This window comes from Cucurbita moschata, unplaced genomic scaffold, assembly GCF_002738365.1.
Source record: "Cucurbita moschata cultivar Rifu unplaced genomic scaffold, Cmos_1.0 Cmo_Scf00041, whole genome shotgun sequence".
Lineage (NCBI taxonomy): Eukaryota > Viridiplantae > Streptophyta > Magnoliopsida > Cucurbitales > Cucurbitaceae > Cucurbita > Cucurbita moschata.
In genome coordinates this window covers 1,092,120-1,103,455 of record NW_019268557.1, presented here as the reverse complement: position 1 = coordinate 1,103,455, position 11,336 = coordinate 1,092,120, and the positions used below count along the sequence as shown (strand labels likewise).

The following is an 11,336-nucleotide window of genomic DNA, read 5'->3' as shown; positions in this document are numbered from 1 at the left end:
AAAAAAAAAAAAAAAAAAAAAGGAATATATATATTTATATTAACCTACCCTCCTACCCTCCAATAATTTCAAACCTAATATAAAAACCGAATTGAAGAGGTCAAAAGGGTAAAAGCTGGGCAGTAAGTAAGTAAAAAGAAGATAGTAAAAAAGAAATTAAGAATAAAGAGAAAATATAAAAAATAAATTAAAAAAAGGTGTAAAGGTTGTATTTTTATTAAAGATAAAGCCCTATTGCTTGACCAAACTTAAAGCCCTTTGAAAAAGAAATTCTAGGTTTTTTCTTTTTATTTATTATTTTTTTAAAGTTGACTATTTATGTTTTTTCGTTGGAGTAAGTGAGATTCAGTGAGCGTGATTAGCGGAAGAGTAGTTTTTATTTATTTTTATTTCTTACAATAAAAGAAATAAAGAATAAAGCGAAACAATAAAATAAAATAAAGATAAAGTAAAGATAAAATCATAAAACAAAGAGGATCCAATGAGAGCCTTAAATTTGTGTTCATTTTAGAATTTCATATAATTTAAGAGTTGGATTAATGAGTGGAAGACAATGGCTTCCATAGCAGAAGACAAAACAGCAACATATTGGGAATCATAATTGGGATTAAGGGGTTAACATCGCTGCCCAGACGCTTTCTTCTCAGCCTAATTCTCACGTACTTTCTCCTCTGTTCATCGTCCCACTGAGCGGCGTCGACGCCTTGAGCGAGAAGCAACGGCGGGGGGAGTTGATAAGGGCATTTGGATCGCCAAGAGGTCACGGGGAGCCCCAATCGGGAGAGTCTTTTGAGGAACAGAGAGAAGCCCCATTGAAGGTGAAGAGAGGGAAAGGGGAAAATAGAAGGTTTGGAGCAGAGGAGCGGCGGGTAGTCCCAATTCAGGTAGCAGGGGATCTTGGTGGCGATGAAGAACTGAGACGCAAGCGGCGGAGCGGTGGTGGGGCACAGCAGAATATGCGTTAGGGCTTCAAGCTTTTCAGTCCAGGGTGCGTCTTCCATAATCTATTTCACTGGAACAAACATGAACAGTATCTGAAAAGGGATTATAGAGAGATAGAGATAGACATGGGCTTTGTTGGGCCCATTTTATAATTGGGCCCATGAGCCTTTTGTTGTTTGGGCCTAATGGCTTAGTTTCTAGTCCATTGGGCTTGGGCTTAGGTAAATAAAATTAATGTTCCAAGACGATGGTTTATTGTTAATAAACCAAACTAAATTAACAAAAACAGTTACGAAATTTGATATTGTAAAAAGAGAGAAAATGAATATTCAGTCACGTGCCTGGCCTTGCCTTCTAAATTAATCATCCAGAGAACCATCTGGAAGCTTCCACGGCCTTCTGGATCTCTGTGGTTCTTCCGGACTCATCCTTTTCTATGCCCCGACGCCTTATTTCGGCACTCCAATTTTCCGAACCGCAATTAGCTCTCTGTAAAGCGTGTACTAGATTCCAATTCTAGCTTCGATTTTTTTTTTTTTTTTTTGCAGATTTTGAGCAACAACTAGGAGGTTGAGAAGATACACATATATGGGTGTAGATTATTACAAGATTTTGCAGGTAGACAAGAACGCCTCAGATGATGATTTGAAGAAGGCTTATAGGAAACTTGCCATGAAATGGCATCCCGATAAGAATCCCAACAATAAGAAAGAGGCCGAGTCCAAGTTCAAGCAGATCTCTGAGGCTTATGAGGTAAACCCTTCCGTTTCGATCGATCTTTCTTTTGTGGGAATTAGTTACTTTGCGATCGAATTCATCGTTTCGGTTTTCGTTTTCTTTGGGTTCTGAGGATTTTTTTAGTCGAACAAACGGATTTCTCCGTGTGTTTTAGGAATTAGTAATGGTTCTTTTCGATGTTTCGAATGCTTGGATTCAATTATGGATTTATATTGAAACTTGTGGCAGGTTTTGAGTGATCCGCAGAAGAAAGCAATCTACGATCAATATGGTGAAGAAGGTTTGAAAGGTCAGGTACCTCCTCCGGGCGCCGGAGGTCCAGGCGGTGCATCGTTCTTCCAGACTGGGGATGGGCCAACGGTGTTCAGATTCAACCCTAGAAATGCCAATGACATTTTTGCCGAGTTCTTTGGATTTTCGACCCCATTTGGAGGAATGGGCGGCGGCGGCGGCGGCGGCGGCGGCAGTGGCATGGGCATGAGGGGCGGTTCGAGGCCATTTGGTGGCGGCATGTTTGGGGATGATATGTTCGCTTCATTCGGTGATGGCCAGCCGATGAGCCAAGGTCCGCGAAAAGCTGCTCCAATTGAAAGGAGACTGCCCTGTAGCCTTGAAGATCTCTACAAAGGCACCACCAAGAAGATGAAAATCTCCAGAGAAATTGCTGATGCTAGTGGGTATGTCCACTTCATTTCCATTATTTGCTTGTTTTTCTTGAGGTTTTGAGAGGAAGCAACTTAAATGAATAACTCCTCGTTTTACTTCATATTGCAGGAAGACATTGCCTGTGGAAGAGATTCTAACAATAGAAATCAAGCCTGGTTGGAAAAAGGGCACAAAAATAACATTCCCAGAGAGAGGGAACGAGCAACCAAACATGATTCCAGCAGACCTGGTTTTCGTTATAGATGAAAAGCCACACAGCACATTCACAAGGGACGGAAATGACCTAGTCGTCACAAGGAAAATCTCTCTTGCTGAAGCTCTAACAGGTTACACAGCCCATGTCACCACACTAGATGGAAGGAGCCTGACCATCCCTATTAACAATGTCATCCATCCAGACTATGTGGAGGTCGTTCCAAAGGAGGGCATGCCAATACCGAAGGACCCCTCCAAAAGAGGAAACTTAAAGATCAAGTTCGACATCAAATTCCCCACATACTTGACTTCAGAGCAGAAATCTGGGATTAAGAAACTTCTGGTGTCTTAAGACTGTGTCGCGTGCCGTACTCTTGTAAGAAGTTAGTATCGTATGAGAGTCTCTGTAATCGCAATGCAAATCTGTTTTTAAATTGCTATACTCGAGGCTTCACTGTCTCGAGGTGTGGCAATAGAAGAAACAATAAATGTGGATACTCTTGCATGAAAGCTGAATTTGAGCTTGTTAAGTTGTCGATTTGTGTATGTTCTCGTATATTTGAACAATAATCGTAGGTAATTTTTAGTATGATGATGAAATTCTGTAGTCGGTTCTTGTCTTGAAGAGTTGATGAACAAAGAGAATACCCCTTCTAAAACAGGGGAGTCCTGTGAAATTTCGACAATTCTACAGAGTAATCAAGAGAGACGAAGGATTCCCGTTTCCCCCCCACCTGTAGCAACTATATCTTTACAAATTTTTATTATCAAATAACACTACTCTAAGAGGAATGATACACTTTCAACCAATAAATTAGACTTAGACTAGGGATGATGATGATGATGATGATCTAGGAGGTAAATGGCAGACATGGGGGGGATCTAAGACTAGAAATTGATATTTGGGTTGGGTGGGGGAAACTGCTATTTTGTTCCCCTGTACACAAATTCAGCCGGTAGTGAAGGGTATCTCAAAATTACGCAGCTTCTCAAGGTGGTGGTCTGATATTTTGTTATTTAATCACTATAGTCGTCGTCTGAAACAGCGGATTCTGCACCACCATTGTTGTTGCCTACTATCCTCCTCCTATTTGGTGAACAATCCGACTCCTCGCTGGTATCATCAACATCTAATTCCTCCTCTATATCATCGTTTCCCCCCTCTTCAGTGCCATTGTAGTCCTCTGATAAATCCGCGTCCTCATCGCTACCCATCTCTAAATCACCATTGTTCCATCTATTGGAGTTGGAGGTGCCTTCAAACCCAAATTCCCAACCCCCTTCCTCATACCCAACAACTCCCTGCCCATCCTCTTCCGACTCCATTGCTTCCACGTTGTTGTTCACGTTCTCTTCATTCTCTTCATTCTCTTCATCTTCCATAACATTCTCTTTATCTTCCATCACATTCTCCTCTTCATCTTCCATATCCATGAATCTATCCATTTTTTCATCCTCCCATTCCCCAAGATAGTCTTTTGGGGATTCATCTATGTTATGAGCACTACTACTAGGCATTAGCCCCAGCAGTCCTTCATCTGGAATGCTCTTCTCAGCCCGTCTCTTCCTTACCGTGCGGCGGCCCCGTATGCCCATAACTTGCGTTCCTTGTCCCAGCTCCCTCTGTCCTTGATTCATCTTCTCGTTACTCTTGACATTTTGCCGGACTTGGCCAGATCTAGATCCGTTAACTTTTTTCTGCCACTTTTTGCGGCGTCCATAATCTCGACTCCCTCGACTGCGTTTGTAGCTGGTCCTAAAACCTTTTGGATTGGCTGAGTTGTCGTTCTTCATTAGATCATCATAATCCAAGTCGTTTAGTTTAGTCCGCTCCTCATTCTTAACCTGGACATATCTGTTGGAAAAGTTCTGCACAGAGACAAGTAAATTAGTTTGGAAGGATAATACACATTAATGGCAACAAGGCATATGTTCCGACTAAGAACACAAAGCAAACATGTATCAACTTATTTCATGATACATCCCCTATTATACTGCAATAAGAAAGCTATAAGAGAAAAAGTAACTTACTATATGTTCTCCGACTTCCTTATCCTGGTCAGGCTCTGGTTTCTCACACCCGATGTAATAAATTGATGCATCTACCTCACAAAGCCTTAAAGCAACAGCTGCACTAGTCCGTGGAATCCAGGGTAATGTAGGAACAGACCCAATATCGGATGTAACAGTCCCAGAGACGGAACATGAGCCCAGGTGCTCGTCTGTTGTAGTAAAGTCTGATTTTAGAAAGTCTCGCTTAACCGCACTTTCAAACAGGGTTAATATCTGTAAGATTCAGGAGATAGCAGTTAAAGCTTCATCCATTGGAAGAATCATGAAAGCAGAAAAACTAGAAACGATTAGCAGATTTGATATGAACAGATCCAAAATTAAAATACAAAATACAAGATTGAGCAAATGATTAGACACAGGAACCCGTCAGGGATGCACATTGAACTGTGCATGTTAAATATGTTACTAGAATTTAAATATTAACTCCATTTTGAGCAGGTAGTGCAAAGTCCATCAACCATTAATTTCAAGCATCTGAATGATGTCAAAAAGAAAACTTAGAAACGTTAACACAAGTTCCTGTTGGTTCAAGCACGTGGCAACAAATTACTTAAATTACTTTGGGAGTAGTAGAGGAAGACATTCGATCATGGCACAAGCAACCCAGATTTAGGATGATGGGGGTTTATGGAAGGAACAGATAACCAGTAGTTTTGAAGATCAAGGGTTGAAGGTTTATATCAACTTTATAGCGAGCTCAACACTTGAAGGTGCAGAATTACCTGTAGAAGCTCCTCAATAGATGGTGATAATTTCATCCTGACACCCCAATCTTTCCTATGTTCTGTCCAGAACGATTGAAAAGCTTCTAACGGAACATGTACCTGTGAAAAAGTAAGTCCTAATGATATACAAGTGCCGAAAGAGGTAAAGGAAGCCAAAATTGCAGGCATTAGCCCTCAAATCTAAAAATGAAATAGGAATTATGTTGAATATGGCTTTAATGGTTACTGCTGCTCACCTCAATGAAAGCTAAGAGGGCCTTGAGCAACCTACTTTTGAGGGGAAGAGATGCATCCAACATGTGTACATCCAAAGGGTTAGACATCCTTTCCATCTCACAGTGACGTTTATGTTCGAGAAAATTAATATCATTCTCACTAGTGCCAAAAGTTTGATGGCACGAAGGACAGTGAGAATTTTGGGACTCAAACAAGCACAGACAAGAACCACAAATGTCCAGCAGCGATATGCACCTTTTTTCTCCAAATTTCATGGCACATAATGTTGATGTGCTAAAGCACTCTCTTAACATCCACCTTTGCAAGTCTTGATACCTTCTAAATGCAGCATTCTTTTCGATTTCATTTCTCCCAAGCTCAATTCTGAATGAAGATGATGTTACCACTGTATCCAAATTTAAACCGCAAACGGTACTGCCAGGGCTGTTAAAACCAGTGTTGCAATCAGGACTAAAACTCAATTCATAGTTTTCATGTTTAGGTGCAATTCCACTTTGAACCATCACGTTGCCACACTGCAGACTCCTTCGAACATTTTCCTTAAATGACGTCTCTATCATTTGCAACATTATGCGTAGGTGTGATTCTCTAACCCCGCGTGTGTCCAAAGCCATTGAAAGAGCATCAAAGTCCTACAAATAAGAGAGAACAATTAATGGGCAAAGGTAAAAAGATGAATGTCAGAATTTAAACACGAAGGACACAAAGGACACAAAGGACACAAAGGACACAAAGGGTTGGCCAAAAAAAATCAGCCGTTTGAGAGATGAAATAGGTTAAACAATTGTAAGGATAACAAACATCTTACATGAGAAAATTCTAAAGCATGTGCGTAAGTATTAACAAGTTTCACAAAGTAACTGCCAAGTTCTTCTTCCTCTTCCTCTTCCTCTTCCTCTAATGACACATTCTAGTATTGATTAATCTAATGCTAAAAAAGAAGGATCAAAGCAACTAAGAAAGGCAGGATCTTATATAAGATTGACCAAACACCACAAAATCAATAAGTCTACCTCTTCAGAATCAATAAGCCTCCACTTTCCATCATACATTTCAACAAAGATTCTACCAGAGCCAGGATCATTGCTTGAAGAGGACGCAACAAATTGCCAGTACCGATTATGCCTACGATCTCGACCAAGAGGCAAAGATCTGTATGTGTACATTTCTTCAGCTTTGTGGGCAATATAAGATTTTAACTGTGAACGTGACCTCTTTGAAGCATGTCCACATTGCTGAGCCAAAAAGTTATCTGAGCCTGGGAAAAGATCTGGCACTAAAGTAGCCCTCTCATTAGAAACATTACCAAGGTTTTCTACAGTGCTTGGGGTTGTTTCATCGTTCTTCTTTTCAGTAACAGGAAAAGGGCTTTGCCCACCCTCCATGGCGGAACCATTGTGTTCAGTTTCCACTTTGCTCACAATGTGAATTGGAAAATCAGATTTAGTAATGATCTCTTCTTTTAGACGAGATTTATCAATCTGAGCCTCTGCCAACATTTGCTTCTTAACAGCATTGGCAGCTTCCAAACGATCCTATATAATCATTATAATTGGAATTAAAATTCTCCAATAAAATAAAGAATCTAAAACATTTAATAACTATCATGAAGAAGTTCCATATATCAAATTGGAAGTAACATCTACCTCAAGAACAAGGCGAATAGAGTTTCCTTCATTTGCAATGCTGGTCAAGGCAATAAGGGCATTCAAGCGCTCCTCAACACTAAGATCATGATATTCACCTTCTGTAAGTCCTTGAATCCATGATGCACCTTCCTTGCTTTCATCAATCTCCATATTGTCTTGATCAAGATCACTAATATTAGTCTCATCAATGGCAGCATACTGCTCTGTGGGTATGTTTAAATATTTTGTGTCCTTGGAGCCACTTAGGGGGAACGACGGTATATCTTTGGCAACTGCATTTTGTAGATTTCCAGCAATATCATGGCATACATTCTCATTGTCAACTCCTAAGTCAGCATCTCCTTTGCTAACATCTTCATTCACCAAAGCTGTTGTCGCCATATCATCAACTTCAGGATCTTCATCAACATCATCACATTCAGATTCTTCGTCTCTTTCAACATCATCTGCATCTTCTCCAACCAAAAACCCATTTTGGAATACCTGAATTTTCTTTCTGGCTACTGAAAGTATTTCCTCGGCATCATCTGGATCCTTCCTATAAGGAGCTCGCACACGATATGTGGAAGGAGCAATTCTTTCAAAAAGCTTCGTATCCCTTGTCAAAGCAACAGAAATGGAAGCCTCTGGTGTCTTGCTTGTAGACAGATCTCTAAGTCCAGATCTCTATATAAATGACTTATGCGTAAGATTTCTTGTTAAAACCAGACAGCATAAAAAAGTATTTTATAAAAATTCTCAATCAACAGAAATATCAGGCTCACCTGTATCTTCTCAGCAAGTTCTAGAACTGTTAACCCCTCACTTCCTTCTAGTGAAAGGACATGAAATGCAGCAAATTTGACAGTTCCAGGAGTTAGCCGATGCCTAGATCTCCGAGGAGCTAGCAAACCTTTCTCTTGCATGATAGCAAATGCATTTTCAGCTGCTGAACCATTGCGGAGAGTAGAAACTACATCCTCACCACATTTAGCCTACAAATCAAGACTAACTCAATAAAAAAAATAAATAAAAATTGACAGTTGAAAAGGTCCCATTTGAATATGAAAAGGAAAGTTCTTGCAAGTACTAAAGGAAGGTCCATATTTATAATAATTTGGGAAGACGGATATCTATGAACAAACATTGCCTTGGAATCCAGAATATGTAGCTGATGCAAATGATCGATCAAAGATTTTTTTAGTATTAACAGTCAAACAGAATAGCCCCTTCACTATCTACAGTAGCATCTCCCTACTTGCTAGTTGACATTTCTACTTAGGGACAACAAATTTTCTGGTAGTGAAGAACAGAAATTAGAGAGTTCTATTACATAGAAAAAATTCCCATTGCAAAAGAATTAAAATATAGACCTCATCGTTGCTACGCATTTCAGACCATGCCAAACCCCTCTTCTTCAACTGAGGTCCAAATCCAGCTGATAGTGCTAGTTGTCTAAATATTTCTGGCCATGTTAATGGGTTTAAATGTTTCTGCCAGTTGCAAATGTCAAATCCCCACGCATATGCCTGATACAAAAAAATAAATGGCAGATCGTTCTGTAAGATACAGAAAGAACCATCTAAGAATATACAAATAATTTAGATTATTCGAAGTGATTACCCCTTCAACAATCTGAGGATGTCCACCTCCGGAGTTGGCAACACCATTCTGATTTATTCCCAATCCAGCAGAAGGTGTTCTTGCAACATCTTCGATATCTTTTACAATCAGACTCAGAAGACAAATGTGAATCTCACCCAGTAATCTTGAATCCTAGGATTGATTTAAGAAAGGTGTCAAAATGGGTAGGAAGCAAACTTGAAAATATTTGATTAGGGAGAAAGTGTCCACATGGGTGGCTTACATAGTCGTGGAGAGCTTGCACAAACTCGTCAAGGGTAAAGGGCCATAGCTCAAGAACATCAGAGAATGTAATGAAAAATCTCCATACCTGAAAAACAAACACAAGATATTTAGGTGTCCATTTCTCCTCTCAGAAAGATGTTTCAGCATCAAAACTTGACAAGTTTTTGCAATTGCCACTTGGCAGAAAAAAAAAAGGCTATAAGATGAAGTTAATTGATGCGACATGAACTACAAGTTGCTTGAAGCACAGAACCAAAAGACTCGAAGTGCTAGCAGGGAACCGACAGCATTTTGGAAATAACAGACATATTCTCAATGCAAATGTGAAATCAAATTACATCCTTAATCCCAGAAAATTATTGGGAATTTGATGAAGACACAACACTCGAAAACTTTCTAAAAGAAAAATCGTGCAACATTACAATCTTGTATTTTAAGAGAATAAGGTTGCATTTAACATTAAACAAGTAACTTTTAAATTTAATGCATACATACAAGTAAATGACCCAAAAAATTCATATTCTAAAAAACATGTAAGTGCATTTACAAAAGCATGGGTGTAGAAATAACCTCCAACAGTTCAAAAATAAAAAACCATCATGAGGCAACGACACTACCATGCCTCTTAAAAGGCTGCTCATTAAATTATACAAAGAAGGAGATTTTGAGATGTACCATGAGAAGGTTGCCAATGTTCTCCTCTGAATTGATCCAAGGCTGAATGCCGAAAGGTTTTTTCAATTGCACAGACTTGGGTGGAAAAGCACCTAGATAATCTGAAAAATAATATGTCAACAGCTTATTGTAAGATTCAGAAATCTATAAAATAGTAATAACAATAATGATAATAGTGACGATAATGATATTAAGAAAATAGACAAGTCAACCGAGAACAAGACTCCTAAAAGCATCTTATCATAAGAACAGAAGTTACATTTTTTCTTTTATATATGTGAGTGTTCATGGACGCTTGTGCGCACATCAACTATTCTCACGAATTCTCACGAGACAACCGTCTTATCATATTAAATCCTAAGTAGGTAACAACATAGATTGAACTCCTTTTCTCTAAGCCATTTATTATTTACATGACCTTTATTAGTTTGGTACATGATTTGTTCTGTACATAAGTAACTGGAGTAATCTGATTTGTCAATTCGATGAACTAATTGGTATGCCAGTTTCAAAAATACAAATTAATTGGGCTATGAATATATATATATACTTCACTCATTTGGAGATACAAAGAAATGGAGGGAGATGGAATTGAACTGGCAAACAAGCAACGACATTGAGCTCACAAGCCTGACAACCAAGTACTACATAATCTTACAATATTTGAGTTATATAAAAAGATATTAGTTTCTTAAATAGGTGGCTATTCAAAACAATGCAAACCTTGGAATGATTCAAGATTCTGCAAAGTGTCATGATCAAGACTTAATATGGAGGAGAATCCTTTATTTGCAGCAGCCAGCTCCATCAGTTCAAGCTGTTCATCCTCAATAAGCTCCATAGACTCACGGGCAATCCTACGAGCAGTAGCCTTCTCAATAGCAGCTTGGCGTCTCACTGCTTCCTTTTCTTTGCGAATAGCTTCTTTTTGCCTCCTCTTTTCAGCCTACAGTTATAATAATGATGGTGAGCAATGAGAACTTATTACCTATTTTAGTAATTTCTGTAAGAACCCTAATGAGAGACAAACATTTAAACCTTCTTAACCTACCCTTAAATACTCCCTCTGCAGAAACTTCTCCTTCCGTTCATGTTCACGTCTTTCCTCACGCTTCAATCTCTCCTCTTCCCGCTGCTTTTCTCGCAGTAACTTCTCCTCTTCTCTCCTTCTTTCGCGATCTTGCTTTTCCATTTCTCTCCTCATTCGTTCTTCACTCTACCAGAAAAAGAAATAATTGTTTTTCTGTAAGAGAAGTTTCTTTCCATTTTTTTCAGTAAAACAACGTACATACTGTAAACATAGTTTTTAATTATAAAATAAAATTACAACATAATTAATTTGAATAATTTAAATAATAAATGAGAAAATAAGAACCTTTTTCCTCAAAATATCTTGTTTCTCAAGCTCTTTCCGCATTTTTATTTCATGGGCTTCAGCTTCTTTGTTCAAACGAGCTTCTTCACTCTACAGAAGGAAACCATAACAGGTAAGATGATTCCATTGACATTCACACACACACACACACACACACAAAAAAAAAAAAAAAAAAAAAAAAAAAAAAAAAAAAAAAAAAAAAAAAAAAAAACC

The 11,336-nt window shown here is 38.8% G+C and overlaps 2 protein-coding genes across 3 annotated transcripts in view; one reads left to right on the top strand and one right to left on the bottom strand.

The window, feature by feature from the left end:
- Positions 1-525: 525 nt before the first annotated feature.
- LOC111433220 (dnaJ homolog subfamily B member 4-like) lies at positions 526-3,161 on the top strand. 2 transcript variants are annotated; one of them, XM_023070191.1, is made up of 4 exons: positions 526-988; positions 1,491-1,695; positions 1,909-2,357; positions 2,455-3,161. In XM_023070191.1, the coding sequence occupies exons 2-4, from the start codon at positions 1,531-1,533 to the stop codon at positions 2,891-2,893; spliced, it is 1,053 nt and encodes a 350-aa protein (XP_022925959.1). In that variant the 5' UTR covers positions 526-988; positions 1,491-1,530; the 3' UTR covers positions 2,894-3,161. The 2 variants fall into 2 exon arrangements, with proteins under 2 accessions (XP_022925959.1, XP_022925958.1); XM_023070190.1 differs by lacking the exon at positions 526-988 and having other exon boundaries at positions 1,300-1,695.
- An 11-nt stretch (positions 3,162-3,172) lies between these two features.
- Positions 3,173-11,336, bottom strand: part of LOC111433218 (homeobox-DDT domain protein RLT1-like) — a 13,210-nt gene continuing 5,046 nt past the window's right edge. The window contains exons 5-18 of the mRNA XM_023070188.1: positions 11,124-11,213; positions 10,800-10,964; positions 10,472-10,694; positions 9,749-9,849; positions 9,072-9,158; positions 8,828-8,980; positions 8,578-8,733; positions 7,990-8,199; positions 7,223-7,891; positions 6,590-7,111; positions 5,576-6,208; positions 5,337-5,438; positions 4,573-4,827; positions 3,173-4,410 (exon numbers count right to left, since the gene is read on the bottom strand). Coding sequence (XP_022925956.1) covers positions 3,559-4,410; positions 4,573-4,827; positions 5,337-5,438; positions 5,576-6,208; positions 6,590-7,111; positions 7,223-7,891; positions 7,990-8,199; positions 8,578-8,733; positions 8,828-8,980; positions 9,072-9,158; positions 9,749-9,849; positions 10,472-10,694; positions 10,800-10,964; positions 11,124-11,213 — 4,218 coding nt within the window. The 3' untranslated portion in view covers positions 3,173-3,558. The remainder of the gene's footprint in view (positions 4,411-4,572; positions 4,828-5,336; positions 5,439-5,575; positions 6,209-6,589; positions 7,112-7,222; positions 7,892-7,989; positions 8,200-8,577; positions 8,734-8,827; positions 8,981-9,071; positions 9,159-9,748; positions 9,850-10,471; positions 10,695-10,799; positions 10,965-11,123; positions 11,214-11,336) is intronic.